Source organism: Mobula hypostoma, chromosome X1 (genome assembly GCF_963921235.1).
Source record: "Mobula hypostoma chromosome X1, sMobHyp1.1, whole genome shotgun sequence".
Taxonomy (NCBI): Eukaryota; Metazoa; Chordata; class Chondrichthyes; order Myliobatiformes; family Myliobatidae; genus Mobula; species Mobula hypostoma.
Genome location: NC_086128.1, coordinates 3,505,243 through 3,530,797, shown reverse-complemented (window position 1 = coordinate 3,530,797; position 25,555 = coordinate 3,505,243). Strand labels below are relative to the sequence as shown.

The 25,555-nt window shown below is 43.3% G+C and overlaps 1 protein-coding gene across 5 annotated transcripts in view; it reads right to left on the bottom strand.

Annotated features, from left to right (window-relative positions):
• The window catches only part of fam171a2a (family with sequence similarity 171 member A2a), a 293,586-nt gene that overhangs the window by 181,708 nt on the left and 86,323 nt on the right, over window positions 1-25,555 (bottom strand). For all 5 annotated transcript variants that reach the window (XR_010016478.1, XR_010016477.1, XM_063036907.1 and 2 more), the window contains exon 2: window positions 9,691-9,918. Coding sequence is in view for 3 of the 5 variants with exons in the window: in XM_063036907.1 (XP_062892977.1) it covers window positions 9,691-9,918 (228 nt within the window). In the remaining 2 variants the exon portion in view is untranslated. The remainder of the gene's footprint in view (window positions 1-9,690; window positions 9,919-25,555) is intronic.

Sequence of the window (25,555 nt, the reverse complement as noted above, 5' to 3'; positions counted from 1 at the left end):
CAAGAAATTAGGGAGATTTCATGGAGAGGATGGGGCAGATTTACAGAAATGGGAGGGTCCCAGATATAAAGACCACTGCTGCCCTAGAAAGATCATGTCATGGAAATGGCCTAGACAGGCGTAACAAGATCCAAGCTGCCCTGCTATGCTACACACACACACACACACACACACACACGGGAAATGACATCATCCCCCAATTCTTTGGTACTGAAATTGTATCAGACTTTTCCCAATGATTTCTAGGAATTGCCTGGTGGAGGTTTTTGCACAAACTAACAGACCTAGTTGTGATTAGCATCCTGCTTTTGTCACAAGAAAATAAGTGTTGAATTTAAATTGTGTAAAACTGAGAAAAGGTGGAAGGGTAAAATGACCCTAATGATGATGACGACGACATCGACTCAGACCTGAGAGGCCAGCGTCGGGCATTTTCATGCCTTACAAGGCGCAGTTTGAAAGGCTGTGTGGGGCACCACTCCTCACACAGACATTTCGCAGTGTTATTTTACGAGGCCGAGTTGTGAGCTTGACATCAACCCGGCACGGATGGAGAGCGTGCACGGGGTGGTCTGTCACTGGATCGAACTCGGGAACCTCCGTCCCAAATAAGTTATTTGAAATATTACAGGAAACTCTAGATCTAGATTCAAAAGACCTCCGCCTAATCAGAAATCTGTACTGGGAACAAACTGCCGCTGTAAGAATAGATGGAGAAGCGAGTCAGTTGATGAAAATCAAGAGAGGCGTTAGACAAGGGTGTGTTTTCTCCCCTGATTTATTTAATGTGTACAGTGAAACAATATTACAAAAAATAAGAAACATCTTGGGAATCAAAGTTGGCGGTGAAAACATCAATAATTTCAGATATGCAGATGACACCGTATTAATTACAAGTATGGAGGAAGAACTACAAAACTTAATTGATATAGTTGTTGAAAGAAAGTGCAAAAATGGGTCTATCTATCAATTGCAAAAAGACAATGTATGGTGATATCCAAAAAGGAGGAGAATCCTATCCGCAGGCTGAGAATAAATGGGGAAGCCATAAAACAAGTACAAAACTTTTGCTACTTAGGAAGCTGGGTGACATCAGATGACAGGTGCGACATGGACATCAAAAGAAGAATAGGGATGGCAAAAGATACCTTTACGAGAATGAAGAGTATACTGACCAATACTAAACTAGGCATGACAACCCGCCTCAGAGTACTGAAATGTTACGTTTATCCAGTTATGTTATATGGCTCAGAATGTTGGACAATATTTAGTAACATGAGGAAATGAATTGTAGCAGCAGAGATGTGGTTTTTGAGGAGGATGCAAAGAATATCATGGATGAAACGAATATCTAATGAGGATGTCATGAACAGAGCAAACACAAAAAGAGAATTAATGTATGAGATCATGAAAAGGCAACGTAACTTCATTGGACATGTGATTAGGAAAGAGGAATTAGAATGCACAGTAATTATGGGAAAGATTGAAGGGAAGAAAGCAAGAGGAAGACAAAGACAAATGATGATGGAGAACTGGAAATGAATACCAATGAATTGATCCATTTGACCCGAAACAGGAGTGTGTGGGCCATGGCACTCAAAGCTCAAACTGGGCACGGCACGGCACCTGATGATGATGAGGAGGAGGAGGAGGAGGATAGATACTTCCCAAAGATGAAGTATTCTAAAGGGAGGATGAGGCAATTGTGAACAAGTTAAGTCAAAGACAGGATAAAAACAAAAGAGATTTAGTGGGAGATTAGAGGAGTGGGAAGTTCAGCAGAATGGGTGGGTGGGGGGGATCTTATCAAAACCAGTTGAATATTGAAAGGCCTAGATAGAGTGGATGTTTCCTATAGTGGGAGAATCCAGGTCCAGAAAGCACAGCCTCAGAACAGAGGAACGTCCATTTAGAACAGAGATGAGGAGGAATTTCTTTAGTCAGAGGGTAGCGAATCTGAGGAGCAACCAATCAGTAAGAAGCATTCATTAGAAAGGGAGAATACAAGTAACGAGGTACAAGCAGAGTGGTCGTTCTTTTGGAGTGTTCCAGTCTTTAGAGTGGCTTTGGCTCATCAGGCTTGGGTGAGGTAGATTGTTTTGTCAATTACACTCTGTTCATCCCTCACCTATCAGTGCACAGTATAGTGAGAACAACTCCAGGGGCAGTGTTTTGTACTGCATGTGCGATGTGGGAAGTCCGGGAGATCTCCACTCTCCCAGATAAACACATCTGCACCAGGAACTGAGCTGCAGCTCGATGACCTTTGACTCATACAGGAGAATGAGGAGATGATAGACAGGAGTTACAAGGAGGTTGCCATCCCTAGATTGCAGGAGACAGGTAACTGGGTGACTGTCAGGAGAAGGAGGGGAAATGCACAGCCAGAGCAGAGTACACCTGTGGCTGTTCCCCTCAGTAGTAAGTACAGGACCTCAGATACTATTGAGGAGGATGCACTACTGGCTGTGGCACTGAATCTGGTGCTATGGCTCAGAACTGTAGAGAGCTGGAGAAGACTGCAGTGTTGGTAGGAGATTCCTTGGTCAGAGGAACAGAGGTGAGGTTCTGTGGGCACGACAGAGACACCCAGATGGTATGTTGCCTCCCTGGTGTCGGGATCAGGATGTCTCGGATCAGGTCCATAGCATTTTCCAGGACAACGGTGATCAGCCTGAAGTCTTGGTACATATTGGCACCAACAACATGGGTAGACATGATGAGGATGTCCTGAAGAGAGATTTTAGGGAGCTTGGTAGAAAGATGAGAAACAGGACCTCCAGGGTAGTAATCTCTGGATTGCTGCCTGTGCCACATGCTAGTGAGGGTGAAAATAGGATGATTTGGCAGGTGAATGTGTGGCTGAAGTCCTGCCGAAGGACATGGACTGCATACTTTTCCACAGACGCTACCTGGCCTACTGGGTCCCTGCAGCATTTTGTGTGTGTTGAAGATGAGGAAATTGGTTTACAAACAGAAGCAATGTGTAGTGACACTCTAAGTAGAGGCTGAAGACAGGGCAAAATTGCAGTCAACAGGAAGAGTTGCAATGTAAAAGGCAGACAAAATCGAATAGAGTGAATACAGGACTAAAGGCATTATATTTGAATATGCACAGTATACGGAACAAGGTCGATTAACTTGTAGCACAGTTACAGATTGGCATGTATGATGTTGTAGGCATCACTGAATCATGGCTGAAAGAAGATCATAGCTGGGAACTTAATGTCCAAGGATATACATTGTATTGAAAGGATAGGTAGGAAGGCAGAGGGGGTGGCGTGGTTCTGTTGCTAAAAAATGAAATTTTAATCATTAGGAAGAGGTGACATAGGGTCAGAGTTGTTGATTCATTGCGGATAGAGCTAAGGAACTGCAGGTGTAAAAAGACCTGATAGGTACATGGAATCTGTCTCCCTATCTGCTCCTCCATGTCCCTGTTGCTATTGGGTGGTCTATAAAAAACACCCAGTGGAGTTATTGTTCCCCTCGTTTCTAACTTCCACCCACAGAGACTCCGTAGACAATCCCTCCATGACTTCCTCCTTTTCTGCAGCCATGACACTATCTCCGATCAACAGTGCCACACCCCCACCTCTTTTGCCTCTCTCCTTGTTCTTTCTGAAACATCTAAAGCCTGGCACTTGAAGTAGCCATTCCTGCCCCTGCACCATCCAAGTCTCTGTAATGGCCACAACATCATAGCTCCAAGTACTGATCCACACTCTAAGCTCATCTGCTTTGTTCATGATGCTTCTTGCATTAAAATAGACACGTCTCAAACCATCGATCTGAGTGCATCCCTTCTCTATCACCTTCTCATCCTCCCTCTCACACTGTCTCCAAGCGTTCTTGATATGTAAGCCAAATGCCCCTTCCTCCGTCTCTTCAGTTCGGTTCCCACCCCCCCAGCAATTCTAGTGTTAACTCTCCCCAATAGCCTTTGCAAACCTTCCTGCCAGGATATTGGTCCCCCGGGATTCAAGTGCAACCCGTCCTTTTTGTACAGGTCACACCTGCTCCAAAGGAGGTCCCAATGATCCAGAAATCTGAATCCCTGCCCCCTGCTCCAATCCCTCAGTCACGCATTTATCCTCCACCTCACTCTATTCCTATACTCACTGTCACATGGCACAAGCAGTAATTCTGAGATGACTACTCTTGAGGTCCTGCTTCTCAACTTCCTTCCTAACTCCCTGTAGTCTGCTTTCAGGACCTCCTCCCTTTTCCTACCTATGTCATTGGTACCAATATGTACCACGACCTCTGGCTGTTCACCTTCCCACTTCAGCATATCAGAAACATCCCGGAGCCTGGCACCTGGGAAGTAAACTACCATCCGTGCTTCTTTCCTGCATCCACAGAATTGCCTGTCTGAACCCCTAACTATAGAGTCCCCTATCACTGCTGCCATCCTCTTCCTTTCCCTCCCCTTCTGAGCCGCAGGGTCAGACTCTGTGCCAGAGGCACAACCACTGTTGCTTCCCCCAGGTAGGTTGTCTCCCCCAACAGTACTCAAACAGGAGTACTTATTGTTAGGGGAACAGCCACTGGGGTACTCTCTAGTTTCTGACTCTTGCCCTTCCCTCTCCTGACTGTTACCCACTTATCTGTCTCCCGAGGCCCGGTGTGACTACTTGCCTATAGCTCCTCTCCATCACCTCCTCACTTTCCCTGACCAGACAGAGGTCATCAAGCTGCAGCTCCAGTTCCCTAACCTGGTCCTTAAGGAGCCACAGCTCGACGCACCTGGTGAGATGTGGCCATCTGGGAGACTGGGAGTCTCCTGCACATCCCACATCCGACACCCAGTACAGAACACCGGCCTCACAGACATACTTCCTATTCCTCACAAGTAACTGACCTCGCCTCAACCAGTTATCGCCAATGCCCTCCTACCTCTGACTCCCTCTACTTGACACCCGCTCTATAAAAGGTGTCTTCTTTTCAAATTCTTCCCGCCCGTCTAACTCGCTGATTTCCACGCACCTGTGCAGTCGTGCCTTGATCAAACCGCTGAAGAAAAAATCCTCTCCTTTTAAATTCTTCCCACCAGTCTAACTCACTGACGTCCATGCGCCTGCGTAGTCGTGCCTTGATCAAACCACTGAAGAAAAAATCCTCTCCTTTTAAATTCTGCCCATCGATCTAACTCACTGACGCCCCTTGCCTTTGATACTCTAGTTGAAGTCTGACCCGTAAATCTATCCTAAAGCAGTCTCTTCACCTTTATAATTGAACCTCTATCTAGTTGAATGTTGCTGCTTCACAGTATGACCACTGGCAAGTAGAAAATTATGGGCTGCACACTTTCCCTGATGTGGGCTCCCAACAGGCAAGCCTGCAGCACAAAGATGAAAAATGCAACCTATGTCACACAAGACACAATACACTTCACTGAGCCCATGATTACTTCACAGGAGGTACTATTTATGCCTTACAGGGAAGTTAGATATTGCCAAGAAGTAGCTCTCAAATCACTGTGGATGAAAGAAGTTGAATACAATGACACAAATGAATTATGGCAAACTGACCAGCTTTTTGTGAAAGCCAGCACAGCGGATTTCCAAACAGTTTTCCTGTATAAAGAGTTAAGAGTGATGCTGGTCTGGGACCTGCTACAATTATGGATCAACTTTGGACCTTTAAAGTTCAAAGTAAATTTATTATCAAAGTACATATATGCCACCATAGATTCATTTTCTCACGGGCAATTGCAGGAAATACAAGAAACACAATAGAACCAATGAAAGGCTGCACTCAACAGGGCGGACAAACAACCAATGTGCAAAAGACAACAAACTGTGCAAGCACAAAAATAAAGAAAATAGCAATAAATAAATAAATAAATAATATAGAGAACATGAGATGAAGAGTCATTTAAAATGAGTCCATAGGGTTGTTGGAACAGTTCAGTGACGGTGGGGGGGGGGGGTGCGGTGGGAGTGAAGTTATTATGGAATCTGCTTAGAGTCAGCCTGGAGCACAGTGATAAATTTCTGAGTTAAACAAAACCCTCTCTACGGTCTGCACAAAACTTCAGACTGCTATGCAAGGATCTGAATAACACAGGAGGGGAAATGTTCACCACTTACAATATTCTGAGGTTAGTGCAGGAACGTGACTGTACGTGGTCTGTCATTAAAGTAGAATCTCAATTACTTACTTGATGTTCCCTACCTGGGGGTCCATGGACCACTCGGTAAATGGTAGGGATCCATGGCATAAAAAAGGTTGGGAACCCCTGGTTTAAGGAGTGTTTTGAAAGAGCAATGCTTACTCAAGCTATACGTAGATAATGGTCCAAGTGTCCATTCATCTCTCGCTCCTGATAAGATCTTCGTGAGGCAAAGCACTCCTCCTCCACCCCCCATTTAGAAAATCAGATCACTCCTCCATTTTCCTGCTGCCAAAGTACAGGCAGAAGCTGAAACAAGAGGCGTGTTAAAACCGTCCACTGTTGGTCTGATCATTTGGCCTCCATGCTGCAAGACTGCTCCGATGACACTGACTGGAATGTCTTCCATGATGAGGATACCTCTGAGTTCACGGATGGAGTCACGAGTTTCATCCAGAAATGCATCGAGGATGTTATCCCCCAGAAATCGGTCAGGGTCTTCCCAAATCAGAAACCCTGGATCAACAGTTCCATGCAAGCAGCACTTACCACATGACACAGACCTCGCATTGCCAGTATTCAGCAAGATCTCAAGAAATGCATCTGTAATCTGCGCAAAGTCATCGAGGCAGCAAAACAACAATACAGAAACAAGATTCAGACTCAACTTTCCAGCAACAGCACACACAGCTTATGACAAGGTCTGCACACCATCACAGACTTCAAAGCTAAATGTAGTGGAATTTCTAATATGGCTGCCTCTCTCCCAGAGGAGCTAAATCTTTTTTGCACTCAATGCGATGTCGCCAATACTGAGCCCCTGAGGAGACCTGCAGATGATGCGACCGGCAGCTTGGTCATATCTGAAGCCAAAATACACAGGTGTTTCCGACGAGTGGACAGTCGCAAGGCTGTGGGACTGGACGGCATCCGAGGGAGAGTACTCGGGATGTGTGCAGCACAACTGGCAGGTGCATTTACTGATATTTTTAATCTCTTCCTCTCCCAGTGTAGAGTGCCCTGCTGCTTCAAATTATCCACCATTGTCCCTATACCAAAAAAGACCAAGGTAGCATGCCTGAACGACTGGTGTCCTGTCACACTCACCTCAATAATAAGCAAATGCTTTGAGAGACTGGTCAAGGACTACACCTGCAGGATGCTACCACCCACACTGGACCCCCTACAATTCACCTACCGACACAACTGATTGACAGGCGACGTAATAGCCACAGCTCTACCATACCGTCCGTACACATCTGGAGAAGAGGGATGCTTATGTGAGAATGCTGTTCTTGGACTACAGTTCAGCATTCAACACCATAATTCCATCCAGGCTCTACAGGAAGCTCAGAGACCTCGGCCTTCACCCTGCCTTGTGTAGCTGGATCCTGGACTTCCTGTGAGATCACCGGCAGGAGGTAAGAGTGGGCTCCCTCACCTCCACCCCTCTGACCCTCAACATAGGTGCCCCTCAGGGCTGCGTACTGAGTCCCCTCCTTTACTCCCTGTATACCCATGACTGTATCACCACCCACAGCTCTAATCTGCTAATTAAGTTTGCTGACTATACTACATTGATTGGCCTTATCTCAAATAATAACGAGGCAGCCTACAGGGAAGTCATCTCTCTGACATAGTGGTGTGAAGAAAACAACCTCTCCCTCAATGTCACAAAAACAGAGGAGCTGGTTGTGGATTACAGGAGGAATGGAGACGGCCTAACCCCTATTGACATCAATGGATCTGGGGTTGAGAGAGTAAACAGCTTGAAGTTCCTCATCATAAACATCACCGAGAACCTCAAGTGGTCTGTACATACCAGCTGTGTGGTGAAAAAGGCACAACAGCGCCTCTTTCACCTCAGATGGTTGAGGAAGTTTAGTATGGCCCCCCAAATTCTAAGAACTTTCTACAGGGGCACAATTAAAAGCATCCTGACTGGCTGCATCACTGCCTGGTATGGGAACTGTACCTCCCTTAATCGCAGGACTCTGCAGAGAGTGGTGCGGACAGCCCAGGGCATCTGTAGATATAAACTTCCCATGATTCAGGACACTTACAAGGACAGGTGTGTAAAAAGGGCCCAAAGGATCATTGGGGACCCAAGTCACCCCAACCACAAACTGTTCCAGCTGCTACCATCCGGGAAACACTACTGCAGCATAAAAGCCAGGACCAACAGGCTCCGGGACAGCTTCTTCCACCAGGCCATCAGACTGATTAATTCATGCTGATGCAACTATATTTCTGTGCTATATTGACAGTCCTGTTGTACATACTGTCTATTACAAATTACTATGATTTCACATTGCACATTTAGACAGAGACGGAACGTAAAGATTTTTACTCCTCATGTATTTGAAGGATATAAATAATGTCAATTCAATACAATCACTAACAATTAATGTAATAAACCACCCTGTGTTTATATAAAGGATTCCTGATTATAGATTTCTGGACTGCCAAATTGAGCTTTGGGCTTTGATCTTCAGTATCCACCCAGGACTAGCCGAAGAAAACAAATGAAAACCCAAACTTCTGCCCTGTAATTTCAGACTCGCTGAGAACGGGACCCCAAACACTAGGCCTCAAAGTCTGGACTCACTAATGACAGGACCCCAAACTCTGGTCTCACCAATTCGCGTACCTTTGGGTCACCAGACCTCATGCCTCCTGCCCACAGAGAACTCTGATCCAAGAAGATGGCAATAACTTGCTCAGCAAGGGGGTGAGTGGCCACCAGCCCTTGTCCTTGCTGGTCTGCCAACCACATCCACATCACTTGCCTTCAAACACAGAGTGGGATCTTAGATGCCAGCCTGTCCTCTAATAGTCACATTATCCTGTAGCTACCCTGTAAAAGTACACATGGAGAGTAGGAAATTGGTCGGTGAAGGGAACACAACTTGATCATCTCCAGATGTTTTTTTTACTATACAGGATGGGGCCAGGTTCTATAAGAACCTTCCCATTTTCCTACACCTCTGCAACTTATTCCGTCTCTCAGATACCCATAAACACCTTTTTTGTTACATATCTATACTAAGAGGCAATTTTTACAGCTAATTCACTTAGTAGCAGTTCTTTCTGATGCAGGAAACGAAGCTGGAGGATCAAAAGAGAACACATGCAGACACAGAGAGAACATACAAATTCGTTACGGAGAGTCCCAAGGTCAGAATTGTACCCAGGTCCTCACAGGTGTGAGGCAGAAGCATCAACTACTGTCTCCTTGACAACTGCGTACAACCTGGACCCTTCTTCAAGCAAAATAATGCAGCCTTGAGCATTATTGTACCTTAGGTTAACTACCTGACAAAAACTCCCGTTGCCAAGATGTGTAAATCGCATGGATTCTTTCTGAGGGAGAGTCAGTTTAGGGGCAATCTTTACCCACGCATGCCCTCTGGGAGAGGCTTTAAAACACTGTCAGCAGAGCAAAATTTTCAAGTACATCCTCAGAAGACTTGGCCTGTACAATTTTCTATACCACAAAATAACAGCACTTAAAAACAATACATCACCTACAAAAAAGTGCACTGAGATTACGCTGACAACTTTGCACTTACATGGTGTTTTGTTGACATGCCAGGGAGCAGAGTTTGTCACAAAGCCATATTTTGCAGCACTGACTATCAGTCGTGTTCCCAGGCGGTACTTGAAAGTGATCAGTGCTACTCCATCTTTATCCGTGGTTCCTGCAGCCAACCAGGACTGGTTCACGTACACGCCCACTGCAGCCTCCGCCAGAGGAGAGAGGTCACCATTATCAAAAACTTGCACTTTTATAGACACATCTGAAAAGAGAGCGAGAAGAGGCCCATTAATTATATTCAACACTTACCATATCGCAGACACATTCCAAGCCAAAGTCACATGTTGAATAAGAAAGTTCACCTAACCTCTGCCACCATAACTTTGAATATTTTTGTATCAATTTACAAAGCAGTTCAAAGTAAATTTATTATCAAACTACATATATGTTACCATATACAATCCTGAGATTCATTTTCTTATGGGCATTTGCAGTAAATACAAGAAACACTGCAAGATATTACTTCCTACAAAGCGAAACCCAATAGCATGAATGGCAGTGATGCTTCACTACCAGATGAACTCAACACCTTCTATGCACACTTTGAAAGGGAAAATATAACTACAGCTGTGAAGACCCTGCTGCACCTGATGACCCTGTGATCTCCGTCTCAGAGGCCAATGTTAGGCTGTCTTTAAAGAGAGTGAACCCTCGCAAGGTGGAAGGTCCTGATGGAGTACCTGGTAAAGCTCTGAAAATCTGTGCCAACCAACTAGTGGGAGTATTCAAAGACATTTTCAACCTCTCACTGCTACGGGCCGAAGTTCCCATTTGCTTCAAAAAGGCAACAATTATACCAGTGCCCAAGAAGAATAATGTGGGCTGCCTTAATAACTATCGCCCGGTAGCACTCACATCAACAGTGATGAAATGCTTTGAGAGGTTGGTCATGACTAGACTGAACTCCTGCCTCAGCAAGGACCTGGACCCACTGCAATTTGCCTTTCACCATAATAGATCAATGGCAGATACAATCTCAATGGCTCTTCACACGGCTTTAGACCACCTGGACAACACAAACACCTATGTTAGGATGCTGTTCATCGACTATAGCTCGACATTTAATACCATAATTCCCACAATCCTGATTGAGAAGTTGCAGAACCTGGGCCTCTGTACCTCCCTCTGCAATTGGATCCTCGACTTCCTAACCAGAAGACCACAGTCTGTGCAGATTGGTGATAACATATCCTCCTCGCTGATGATCAAATCTGGCGAACCTCAGGGGTGTGTGCTTAGCCCACTGCTCTACTCTCTGTATACACATGACTATGTGGCTAGGCATAACTCAAATACCATCTATAAATTTGCTGACGATACAACCATTGTTGGTAGAATCTCAGGTGGTGACGAGAGGGCATACAAGAGTGAGATACGCCAACTAGTGGAATGGTGTCACAGCAACAACCTGGCACTCAGTGTCAGTATGACAAAAGAGCTGATTGTGGACTTCAGGAAGGGTAAGACAAAGGAACACATACCAATCCTCATAGAGGGATCAGAAGTGGAGAGAGTGAGCAGTTTCAAGTTCCTGGGTGTCAAGATCTCTGAGGATCTAACCTGGTCCCAACATATCGATGCAGCTATAAAGAAGGCAAGACAGCAACTATACTTCATGAGAAGTTTAAAGAGATTTGGTATGTCAACAAATACACTCAAGAACTTCTATGGAGAGCATTCCGACAGGCTGCATCACTGTCTGGTACGGAGGGGCTACTGTACAGGACTGAAAGAAGCTGCAGAAGGTTGTAAATCTAGTCAGCTCCATCTTGGGCACTAGCCTACAAAGTACCCAGGACATCTTCAGGGAGTGGTGTCTCAGAAAGGCAGCGTCCATTATTAACGACCTCCAGCACCCAGGACATGCCCTTTTCTCACTGTTACCATCAGGTAGGAGGTACAGAAGCCTGAAGGTACACACTCAGTGATTCAGGAACAGCTTCTTCCCCTCTGCCATCTGATTCCTAAATGGACTTTGAATCTTTGGACACTACCTCACTTTTTTTAAAAAAAAATATACAGTATTTCTGTTTTTGCATGTTTTTAAAAATCTATTCAATATACATAATTTGATTTATTTGTTTATTTATTATGTTTTACTTTATTTATTATTATTTTTTCTCTGTCTCTCTGTTGGATTATTATATTTCATTGGACTATGTATTGCATTGAACTGCTGCTGCTAAGTTAACAAATTTCACATCACATGCCGGTGATAATAAATCTGATTCTGATTTTGACAATAGAATCAATGAAAGACCACACCCAACAGGACAGACAACAGTGTGTAAAAGACAGCAAGCTGTGAAAATACAAAAAAGGAACATAATAATAATAATAATGATAAGCTGAGTGAAAAAATAGTAATTAATAAATAAGCAATAAATATTGAGAATAAGAGATAAAGAGTTGTAGAAAGTGAGTCCATAGGCTGTGGGAACATTTCAGTGACGGGGTAAGTGAAGTTGAGTGAAGTTATCCCCTTTGGTTCAAGAGCCTGATGGTTGAGGGGTAATAACTGTTCCTTCTTCCTGATGGCAGCAGTGAGGAGAGAGCATGGCCTGGATGGTGGGGGTCCCTGAATGGATGCTGCTTTCCTGGGATAGTGCTCTGTGTAGATGTGCTCAGGTTCTCCTCAAGTCAACAAACAGCTACTCAAAGCAACACACATCTCAATTTCTACAATGCACATATTTCATGCATTGTCAACAGCTACTTGCTCTATTACATTAATGTCCTCACATTGCCGGTGGGAAAAGAGAATCTCTGCAGCCAACATCGTCTCAGCAGTGAGGATCTAATTACATTCAGTTGCACCTGCTGAGCAGGTTGTATTATTTGTGTGTCTACCATCAGACCCTCAGAACATTCACTCTGTTCCAATCTCTGGCACTGGAAGAGATTACCAAGCAGAGAGATTCAAATACATGCTCAAACCCTCCCTGAAGTAAAGCAACATCACTACAGATAGGACAGTGAATGGATAGGAAATGTTTAAAGGGATATGGACCAAATGCAGGCAAAATAGGAGTAGCTCAGTTCGGCAACTTAGTTGGCATGGACAAGTTGGCCCAATGTGCCTGCTTCCATGCTGTCTATAATCCAATGTCTCACTCCTGGGGATCTCAGGAGCAGCATTCACAACGGTATAGAAACTGATGAATATTAGGAACACAATGAAACCTTGGGTAAACAGCAGAAGTAGCAGACCATCCCACAAACAGTCCTCTCCTTCTAGCCAAAAGAGGAATTTGCAGTTCCTACATTGGTTTCAACAGCCATCTCAGAATCATCAAACTGGAGAAGAAATAGACCATTAATGATCTTGAGGGATTGCCTATAAAATATTCTGCTGAAACAACAGGTAAAACTGATGGACCAGCTGCCATTTCAAAAGTCCATGAATGTAATGGCATATCAAAGAAGAAACACATACCAATCCTCATAGAGGGATCAGAAGTGGAGAGAGTGGGCAGTTTCAAGTTCCTGGGTGTCAAGATCTCTGAGGATCTAACCTGGTCCCAACATATCGATGTAGTTACAAAGAAGGCAAGACAGTGACTATACTTCATTAGGAGTTTGAAGAGATTTGGTATGTCAACATATACACTCAAAAACTTCTATAGAGTCCTCTCCACGGTACATCTGACAGGGGAAGAGGCTACTTGCACAGGACCGAAAGAAGCTGCAGAGGGTTGTAAATTTAGTCGGCTCCATCTTGGGTACTAGCCTACAAAGTGCCCAGGACATCTTCAAGGAGCGGTGTCTCAGAAAGGCAGCGTCCATTATTAAGGTCCTCCAGCACCCAGGACATGCCCTTTTCTCACTGTTACCATCAGGGAGGAGATACAGAAGCCTGAAGGCACACACTCAGCTATTCAGGAACAGCTTCTTCCCCTCTGTCATCTGATTCCTAAATGGATATTGAATCCGTGAACACTACTTCACTTTTTAAACATATTATTTTTATTTTCTGTTGTCTGCATGATTTTTAATCTATTCAATATACATATACTGTAATTGACTTATTTATTATTATTTTTTCTTCTTCTATATATATATATATATATATATATGCAATTGCTGCTAAGTTAACAAATTTCACGACACATGCCAGTGATAATAAACCTGATTCTGATAGGTCTATGAAATCTGTATGAAGGCCAACAAGATTAAACCACTTAAATAAATTTCTTCCAGATGTTCACCAATAACAGAATGAGGTTATTAGCAACCTCCTACCTCTCCTTGACTCCTTGCACAGAGGCATCTAGTAGCTGGACAGGCTGCTCTCCTCCAGCAATGTGTCCCATTAACAATCAAGAACATTTCAGTAATTTAAATAGCTTTTCACCATTTACAAACAACTACAATATTTTGATCCTGACATACTTGAAACAGCCTCTTAATAAATTCGACCTATATTAAGTTTGAGGTAAAGCTCTCAACAGCACAACAAATGCAGCTTTCAGACTAGTTTCTTGGCCCTGAAAATTAGAACTTGGATTCCCTTTCTTCCTTTGACTCATTGTACTGATAGAAGCTCTCATCAGTGAAAACCATTCAATTAATCCCAGCTCTTTACCGATTGATAGAACTACAGTGTTGAAGTATGCTGAGATGGAAGTATAAAATGATTCCTTTCCACACTTTGTTTCCTTCACACTCAGAGTACAGAGAACATCACAGCAAGGCAGGCTAGGAAGAAACAGGCCCCAAAGATGAGAGATGCACTCACAGGTGGAAACACTCATTAGTTCAGTGATAGAATAATAATAATAAATAATAATAGTAATAATTACTTTATTGATCCCAACTGGGACACTCTTTCATTACAGCAACATTTAAAAATGCACTTAGCAGTGTGCAAACTAATAATAATATACACAATAATAATTTACCAATCACAAACAAGAGAAAATCTGCAGATGCTGGAAATCGCGGTGAAACCCCCTTATTACTGGGCGTCTCTGGAAACGCAGCTCATTAGCCACTGGACTTTGCGGCGAGAAACCCACCTGTCTCGGGCTTCGTTCATCTTGGGTGTATACAACTTTGGTCCCGCTAAATCCGTGACATTGGGATGTCTTGCCCACCCAAACCCCGGTTTGCGTGAATGCTATGTTATTTACTGTCCCCGGCAAGAAATGACTGATCGTACACTGCATACAATTATAAAGTATATTTAAGAATGTTAAGTTAAGTGAACAGTTATTAAATGAAAAAAAGGAAAAAAAACCAAAAAGAGCCCATTACTCTGAAACAGTCAAATGTGCACTTAAGTAGAAGCTCATCTTCAACTTGTCTGACACTCACACGTTGGACCCTCGGTCTGCGTGAAAGTACACACCACCTTCTCAATGTTGTTCAAAATCCATCTCAAACAAACGGGTCTCCCACTGCAGTATTGGTCCTTCCTCCTTGAAGCCATTCATCTGCACAAAGCACCTTGTGCAACAGGGATGGCATCCTCAGCCATCTTCCTCCTGTCTTCTCCCAGCTCCCACCAACAAAGACCTCCAATCCAACATTCTCCAGAGTCTTCTCCCAAATCTACCATCCTAATTGGCTGACAGCACATTCCCAAGTTAAACAAAGCTTCTCATTTCAGCTCAGACCCAAACAAGCTGAAAGCAGTACAGACTGTTCTTACCCAACTGCTAAAATGAAATACCTACAGCATTGCAGTAAAACTCTTAACCAGGGTGTTACACAAGCAACACACACAGAATGCTGGAGGAACTCAGCAGGCCAGGCAGCATCTATGTAAAAGAGCAGAGTCGATGTTTTCCATACATCGGAGTGGAGTTGAAATGTCGGGGACCCTAGCAGAAATATTTAAAATGTCACTGTCTGCAGGTGAGGTGCCGGAGGATTGGAGAGTGGCTCATGTTGTTCCGTTGTTTAAAAAAGGATCGAAAAGTAATCCGGGAAATTATAGGCCGGTGAGTTTAACGTCAGTAGTAGGTAAGTTATTGGAGGGAGTACTAAGAGACAGAATCTACAAGCATTTGGATAGACAGGGACTTATTAGGGAGAGTCAACATGGCTTTGTGCGTGGTAGGTCATGTTTGACCAATCTGTTGGAGTTTTTCGAGGAGGTTACCAGGAAAGTGGATGGAGGGAAGGCAGTGGATATTGTCTACATGGACTTCAGTAAGGCCTTTGACAAGGTCCCGCATGGGAGGTTAGTTAGGAAAATTCAGTCGGTAGGTATACATGGAGAGGTGGTAAATTGGATTAGACATTGGCTCAATGGAAGAAGCCAGAGAGTTGTAGTAGAGAATTGCTTCTCCGAGTGGAGGCCTGTGAATAGTGGTGTGCCACAGGGATCAGTGCTGGGTCCATTGTTATTTGTCATCTATATCAATGATCTGGATGATAATGTGGTAAATTGGATCAGCAAATTTGCTGATGATACAAAAATTGGAGGTGTAGTAGACAGTGAGGAAGGTTTTCAGAGCCTGCAGAGGGACTTGGACCAGCTGGAAAAATGGGCTGAAAACTGGCAGATGGAGTTTAATACAGACAAGTGTGAGGTATTGCATGTTGGAAGGACAAACCAAGGTAGAACATACAGGGTTAACGGTAAGGCACTGAGGAGTGAAGTGGAACAGAGGGATCTGGGGATACAGATACAAAATTCCCTAAAAGTGGCGTCACAGGTAGATAGGGTCGTAAAGAGAGCTTTTGGTACATTGGCCTTTATTAATCAAAATATTGAGTATAAGAGCTGGAATGTTATGATGAGGTTGTACAAGGCATTGGTGAGGCCGAATCTGGAGTATTGCGTTCAGTTTTGGTCACCAAATTACAGGAAGGATATAAACGAGGTTGAAAGAGTGCAGAGAAGGTTTACAAGGATGTTGCCGGGACTTGAGAAACTCAGTCACAGAGAAAGGTTGAATAGGTTGGGACTTTATTCCCTGGAGCGTAGAAGAATGAGGGGAGATTTGATAGAGGTATATAAAATTATGATGGGTATAGATAGAGTGAATGCAAGCAGGCTTTTTCCACTGAGGCAAGGGGAGAAAAAAACCAGAGGACACGGGTTAAGGGTGAGGGGGGAAAAGTTTAAAGGGAACATTGGGGGGGGGGGGGCCTTCTTCACACAGAGAGTGGTGGGAGTATGGAATGGGCTGCCAGACGAGGTGGTAAATGTGGGTTCTTTTTTTAACATTTAAGAATAAATTGGACAGATACATGGATGGGAGGTGTATGGAGGAATATGGTCCGTGTGCAGGTCAGTGGGACTAGGCAGAAAATGGTTCGGCACAGCCAAGAAGGGCCAAAAGGCCTGTTTCTGTGCTGTAGTTTCTATGGTTCTATGGTTTCAGGATGAGACCCTTCAGTGAGTACTGCCGAAGGGTCTCAGCCTGAAATGTCGACTGTACTCTTTTTCCATAGATGCTGCCTGGCCTGCTGAGTTCCTCCAGCATTTTATGTGTTTTGCAATAATTTATCAATGTGCAATAATAATTCACAAAATAATAAAAACAGAGACTCTTGTACTATGTGTGTTCTCCTGTTGCACGGAGATGAACTGTTGTATATGCTTACTGCATTTGGCAGGAAAGATTTTCTGTGACAATCCTTGTGACAGCAGAGCTGAATGAGCCTGTTTGAAAGGGTGCCCCACTGCCTATTCAGTAAGTCATGAAGAGGATGTACCAGATTGTCCATAATGGGTAACAGTTTGTTCAGTGATCTCCCCTCTACCACCAACTCAAGAGTCCAGGTTGTAGCCAAGAACAGAACCAGCCTTTTTGATGAGTTTATTTAATCTTTTTGCATCACCAGCACCAATGCTGCTCCCCCAACATAAAGCAGCAAGGAAGACTGCACTTGCTACAATAGACTGGTAAAAGATCTTCAACATCCAGCTGCACACATTGTAGGATCTCAGCTTCCTTAGAAAATAGAGTCTGCTCATCCCCTTCTTGTAAACAGCCTTGGTGTTGGCTTTCCAGTTGAGAACACTACTGCATAGAAATAGGCCCTTCAGGCCATTTAGTCTGCACCAAACCATTAACTTGCCTAGGCCCAATGACCTGCACTCTGACCATAGCCCTCCCATCCACATACCTATCCAAACATCTCGATATTGAAATTGACCCTACATCCACCACTTATGCTGGCAGCTCATTCCACTTACCACCCTCCGAGTGAAATAGTTTCTCCCTCATATTCCCCTTAACCATTTCACCTTTCACCCTTAACCCATGACCTCTAGGTGTAGTCTCACCCAACCCCAGTGGAAAAAGCTTGCTTGCATCTACACTATCTAAACCCCTCATCTTGTGAGATGGGTGATCTTGTCAATTAATCTACGGATGTTTACTAAAACTCCTGCACAGTCCAGGGCTCAATAGCCCTCCCCAATGAGGTTACCAGCAACTCATCCTCTCAAAGGGATATTCAACACAAGAGATCCTGCAGATGTTGGAAATCCAGAGCAACACACACCAAGATACTGAAGGAGCTCAGCAGGCAGCCAGGAACATTGACTCCTTATTCATTTCCATAGATGCTGCCTGGCCTGCTGTGTTGACAGTAAGGGATGATGGCTTCATGAGGAAAAGCATATTCATTTTCAATCTGGCTAAAAAGTAATGGAATTAATGAAGATCTGTAAACATCTGGCTGTGAACAACCCAGCCCAATTAACATGCACAAAAAATTAGTTTATACAGGTAAAGTTCACCTCTTTTCAATACCACTTAGCATTTCCAAAATCACTTCGAACAAGATGAAACTTAGCCAAAGGGCTTCACAGACGTTACTGGATGAAACTAATGGTCCAGAGTAGAATGGGTTACATTCTGAATCATTGTATGTTTCTTGGTTTTCCTGTACAGAAGCATAAAATGCAAAAACAAAATCAGCCTTTTTTTCATACCATCTTCTCACTGCTATTATCCAGGTGGTGGTATAGGAATCTGAAGACACTCAACATTTCAGCTTGTTCCTCTCTGCCATCAGATTTCTAATGGCCCATGAACACAACCTCACTATTCAGTTATTTTTTATATTGTAACTTTATAGTAATGTTTTATGTTTTTGCACTGTACTGCTGTCACAAAACAACAAATTTCATGACATATTGTGAATCTGCATGGAACAAAGTCATCCCGTTGAGGTAAAACAATGAGTTGGGCATTTTGTTGTTTAGCCACATTTTGGTGAAACCCAGAATGCAGCAGTTTCTTATCTCTTTTTCTAAATTCATTCTCAGTGAGTCCATTTTATTATTCAGCAAGCAGACATTGCTCAGGAAAAATGATGGTATTGCCAGTCTGATCGGGTTAGTTCTCAGTTTAGCTCTCTTGCTGCTTTTCTGCTTCCTGCATCTGCCACTCTCTCCTGAGCCACCAAGGCCAGGTTGCTGTCACCAGGTTGGTGTCCGTATAATCCCTAGTCCACTCTGCTGCAGCAGCTTAAAAGTAACTTTGTCCAGGAGTTCAGTGGTGCTGTTATCGCAGAGCTTTGATTGACTGAAATACCTGACTGGAAACTTTGAAAGACCATCTAAGGATTTAAAACTAGCGCCATTATTGGGAGCCTGAGAAGCGACTGTGTCTCTGCAGAAAATATGCCTCAGACACCGAGCAGAACCATACTGCTCTTCAAAATAGTGCCACACGATTTTTATAAATGGAAATTGGTTGTTACTGCCACATGCACTGAGATACAGTGGAAAAATTTTGTTTTATACGCCATTCAGACAGATTATTCTAACTGCTCTAACTGAATGCCTATAAGCATGTGCACATAACCCTATGTGCATGTGCAGTGTACACTGTGTTTTGCACCTTGACACTGTATACAGGTACGGTTGAATGACAACTAAACTTGAAGTTGAACCAGTATCGAAATGAGCTCAGTGAACTTGTGGAACAAGTCAATGCAAAGGAGTATGATTTAGTGGCCATCACAGAAATGTGGTCCCAGGGTATCAGGTAGGATGGAAAGACAGGGAGAAAGGAAGGTGGGGTAGTACTCGTAATTAAGGACGAGATCAGGGCGATAGTGAGAGACGATACAAGATCTAAGGAGCAGGATGTTAATCCACCTGGGTAGAGATTAGGCATAATAGATTGTGGGGGGTGGGGCACCAAATAATGATATTACTGTGACATAGGCAAAAATCAAGAAATATCTGATGCATGCAAGAATGGAACAGCAGTTTTCATGGTGGACATTAACATGCACATAATTTGGGTGAATTAAGTTGGTCGGTAAACACAAGTTGGATTGGAAGGGTATTTTCTGTGCCAAAGGGTCAGAGAAGTACAGCACAGAAGCAGATCCTTTGGTCCACCTAGTCCATGCTGAGACTATTTAAACTGCCTGCTCCTATTGACCTACACTAGGACCACAGCCCTCCGTATCCCTACCATCTATGTACCTACCCAAACTTCTCTTTAAGTGTTGAAATCAAGCTTGCATGGACCACTTGGGTGTGCAGCTCGTTCCACACCTTCACGATCCTCTCAGTGAAGAAATCTCCTCTCATGTTCCTCTTAATTTTTTTTACCTTTCACCTTTAAGCCATGACCTCTGGTTGTAGTCCCACCCAACCTCAGTGCAAAAAGCCTGCTTGCATTTATTCTATCTAACTATACCCCTATAATTTTGAAAACCTCTATCAAATCTCCTCTCAATCTTCTACGTTCTAAAGAATACAGTCCTAACCTATTCAATCGTTACTTGTAACTCAGGTCCTCCAGACCCAGCAACATCCTTGTAAATTTTCTCTCTACTCTTTCAACCATATTTACATCTTTCCTGTAGGTAGGTGACCAGAACTGTACACAATACTCCAAATTAGGCCTCCCTAATGCCTTACACAACTTCAACATAACATCCCATCTCCTGTACTCAATACTTTGATTTAAGAAGGCCAATGTGCCAAAAGCTTTCTTTACGACCCCACCCACCCGTGACACCACTTTCAATGACTTATGGACCTGTATTCCCAGATTCTTTTGTTCTACCACACTCCTCAGTGTCCTACCATTCACTGTGCAAGACCTACCCTGGTTGGTCTTACCAAAGTGCAAAACCACACTAGTCTGCATTAAATTCCACCTGACATTTTTCAGCCCATTTTTCCAGCTGTTACTTATCCCTCTGCAAGCCATGGTAGCCCTCTTCACTGTCCACTACACCTCCAATCTTGGTGTCATCTGCAAATTTGCTGATCTAGTTTACCACATTATCATCCAGATCGTTGACATAGATGACAAACAACAAAGGACCCGGTACTGATCCCTGCAGCACACCACTAGTCACAGGCCTCCAGATGGACAGGCAACCATCTACTACCACTCTCTGACTTCTCCCACAAAGCCAATGTCTAATCCAATTTATTACCTCATCCTGAATGCCGAGTGACTGAACCTTCTTGACCTGCCTCCCATGTGGGACCTTGTGCTGTACGATTCTATGACTCTTTATTCTTTTTCCACTTTGAGTTATTATAGTCCAGAAAATCCCAGGAGTCCGTGGGGTGACTGCATTGTTTTGATGCTTTGAGTATAGCCTTGAAAGGTTTCCTCAGTCTAACCTCTAAATCTCCACTCTATAGTTACCACAGTGAATTTCATCTCCTTTCTTGAAGTAAAATAATTACAGCATCTGAGAATCACTGACATATTGTCCCCTTTTCAAATTTGTGATTGAAGTCATTTTCTGTCAGGCTTAAGAATTTCTGTAGGGATACCATCTGCTACCTAGGACTTGGAGATTGCTTTTAGCTGGCACGTATCCTTTTTGACTTGTAACTCCAGATGTTGTGCAGGGAATAGCATCACCCCACACCTCACTGTCATGGATTACAGTGGGGATTCAAATACAACTTACAAGTGAAACGTACTCAGTCAATATTTTCCAGAAGTGACCATTGTCATAATTTGTTCATGGAAAAAGTGTTTCAGCATTATGCAATTGAATCTTCAGATGAAGTAATTAAGGAGGACAACCTTCAAGGGTCAAATCTACATCTAAATCTTTAGCAACACACAAGTGTTGACTCATCTAATTAACAAAACTGCCCTGTACAGACCTCCAGACCAATTATGAGATGTTAGGCCCCATGCAGAATGTAAATAAAAATACTGTTCCTCAGGTAGCTGCAAAGCTCCAGCTGTTGTTTCTTGCCTGTTCTGTACATTGATGCATCCACCATTTTGGAACTTCTCCACTGCAGATAGGCCAGTTGAAAGAGGAGATCAATTCAAAATTGAAAATCCAATCTTGCCACTGGACGATTTTAAAACATTAATGAAAAAATGCATGAATGGTTACAGCCCAAGTGAAAACATATTTATGATGCAACGATTTCAGATAGTTGCCAGATACTGATATCTCTTCATTTCCTCTTCCCTCCATGAATTCCTGAAGTTTTTTTTCTTTGAACCCAACATCACAAACCTTTACTGAAGGGATATCATAGTGAAGAGTTATACATTTGCAGAGAAACACTGCAAGACTTTATTTTTGGCTACTAATATTTAATGACACTCAATCAGTACAGCACAGGGCTTCCCACAGTACACATTCTTTATCACCAAACAGAGAAGAGATTTTTTTTTTTAAAAATATTTGTATTGCTAGAAGATATTACAATAATGAATACAATGTGTTTTGATCCAGAAGCTTTCAATTTACAGCTACTGTGGGCTTTTCCTTAGACCATAAAAGGTCTTCTGTTATGGGTCATTTCAAGGTAAAGTTAACCCACAAACCCCACCAATCTTCCAGTTTTACAGCTGAAATCATACATGGCCTTGCAAATGTTAATGAATATAATCTATCTGAATGCTTTGAACCTAAAAATAAATAATGTCTACACAGATTAAATCACACATAGTGCTATGATTATCCAGGTCCATTAACAATGTCTAGAATGTACTCCTTTTCATTGATTTGTTTCTGCTGTGGAAAACTGGCGGCAGATGGTTTGCACAACTTTATTTCTGCATGCATTACCCTCAGGTTAACCTCATCCATCATCACACAGGGAGGAGGGGTGGGCTGGAGCAAGAGAGGAGGATGAGAAGAGGAGCAAAAGAGAAGGGAAAGGGTGTGAGAAATGAAACAGCATGTAAAGGAGAAGTGAAGGGGTGGGAAAGAGAGAAAAAGTAGGAATGAGGTCAAAAACTCTTCTTAGACCACTACCTTCTCTTCTGTGCATGCCAGCTCTTATAATAAATGTATAAGAGAATTGATTCCAAGCCAGTTTCATTTCACATCAGTTATTCTCTAACCCAGTTCAGACATTCAGAAATGTTGTCACCCTTCTCCAGCGAAACAAACATCCTCATTGTTACTTCAGTCAATTGGGTTGAGAAGAAAAAAATTGTTTGGATAATCTCTCCCATTCACATGTAAGCATTTCTAGTACTTAAATGAGGTTTCAAGGAACCCTCAGTAACAAAACGCAAGTAATATTTCTCTGCCCCTTTCAGTTAAATTGCAATTAACTTTTGTACATTTTGTTCAATTGATTAGTCTTTCCTGCCTGACCACAAGTTTAGAAACTTGCAAAATAATAGGCCTGCTCTTACTGGCAAGTGCCCAGAACAGCATCCCACATACAAACTGACAGTAAGTAAGTGGGTTGCTTGTGGTCCTGATGCATCCAGACTTTAGAATCTCTGAAGATGGTGAGGTAGCTGCTTCTAAAACCTCCCCTGAAAACATTGGTATCTGGCAAAGCTCCTCTCCAGCTTCATTAACTGTTACAACTGCAGCAGGCACAAAAATGTTTCTGAATATCTTTTAACATTAAAACTATAAACATTAAATAAACATTAAACTTTTTCATTGTACCAGAATTTCCACGGAAATCAATCAGGTCGGTTCTTTAAATGTTCCCAATGTTGTGTGCCTCAAACAGCCTCTGACAACCAAGCCCAACTCCTGGCTTCACGTGTGGCTTAGCTACGAAGCCTGGTGAAACCATTTCTACCGTCAGGAGAAGTGGTAAAGGCAGGTTACTGGCAACTTGAAACCAGTCGCTTCGGGCAAATGGGGCTCGTCAGCCGTGGTTGGCAGCTCATCTAAGAGAAGGAAAACTCTGATCTCAAACCCCTGCTGCCTTGCGGCTACACCCACTCATGGGGAAGGCTTCAGGAGTAAACCCTGAGGAAAAACCCAGAGCTGGAGTCCCTAAGGCAGTCCTACACTGAGTTCAAGACTGACTGGCAACTACTGCAATGCTGCTGGTACCAAACTGTACCGGTCTCTGCCGTTCCTTTGGGTTCATCAGCTGCGTGGAGAAAGTGAGCATGCCACACGGGCACCAGCTTGCTCTCTATATCGTACTGCCCCGGCTTGCATATCATGTAGACAGCTGGGACACAACATTCAATGTTGACCTCAATCAATGGGAGGGCCTCCAACGGAGTCACAGATCTAAAGATCTAATCTCTGATTTAATTATCAGGGAGACTCAGTAACATCGAGTTCCACCTGCAGGAGCTCATGTCTCACCTTGACAAGGCAACAACCAGGAGTGCTCAACACACACTTAACCCTTTGGCAAACACCAGCCTGTGTTTCTAAAGCCACCACTGAGTACCATCTTCCTTAGCTTCACATTATCTTTTAAGTACTTTGTGATATCTTTCTACTTTAATATGGTTTATAATCTGTCTACAATCTGCATTTCAATTAATCAAGTAGGCAACTTACACCCACAAGAGATTTTTTATTCATCTCTGTATCCTAGGAATATAACAAAGAGACCTCCCCCCACACCGCCCCACAATCCGCATCATTTTAGCCAACAGTTATGTCCTGCAGTTTCACTGAACTTTGGTTTCTGATGATCAACAGAACAAAACGATGTTGCTTGAACCTTTAAGTACAATGAGCTAAAATGTGATTTGTTTTTCTGCATACAGAAGTGATTTTCATCTTCTCATCAACACTGAAAATTTCCAGTTAACCAAGTCTCACAAGGTTTGAGATCTGCTCCAAAAACTATTGAATCTCTCCTTTGATGATAGACCAGTTATCTCATTTGAGACCTCAAAGCTACCAGTCAAAGACTCATCCAAAACCATAATTCTTTACAGACCCACTCACCCTTCCAATCATATCGCACCCCACCTTGCAAATCATAGGAAGTGCACTGTTATTTTAACTCTTCCCTTCCCACCATCCAGTGATACAAACAGTCCTTCCAGGTGAAGTAATTATTCACTTGTACTTCTAATCTAGTGTACTGCATTCAGTGTTTACAGTGTGACTTCATCCACATTGGAGAAACCAAACACACATTGAAGAAACCAAACACACATTGAATGATCGCTATGTGGGGTTCCTGCACCCAGTCTGAGCTCCCAGACACTAACCACCATAATTCACCATTCAGTACAAAATCTCCTGAATCATAGCAAGGGGAAAGGGTCAAAGAAGAGTTATTGGGAGATTGCTTTAAAAATTGGCATTTGAAGAAACTTGCCTAATGAAAAAGAGCAGGAAAATTTAAACATATTAAATTAACTAATCTTTCAATTCCAGGGCTGTTCCACAATGGAGATTGATTAAAAAGTCTTAGGCACCCTAGCTATATACAAGTGCCCAAGACTTTTGCACAGTACTGTACTTGTCAACATAGAGCAGAGAGTGAGTTTGTAAATCTGGCAGGAGTAAAGGATGCTGGGAATGGTGACGGTGGAGTGCCGCAGGAAGGATGTAGGACAGGTGGCAAAGAAGTGCTGGGGCGGAGGTGGGGGGGGGGTGTAGGTACAGACACACCCAGCCCTGAGGCACCAGGCAAGGTAATTTGGTTCCAAACAATTGGCTTATTGACCATTATAGAATGT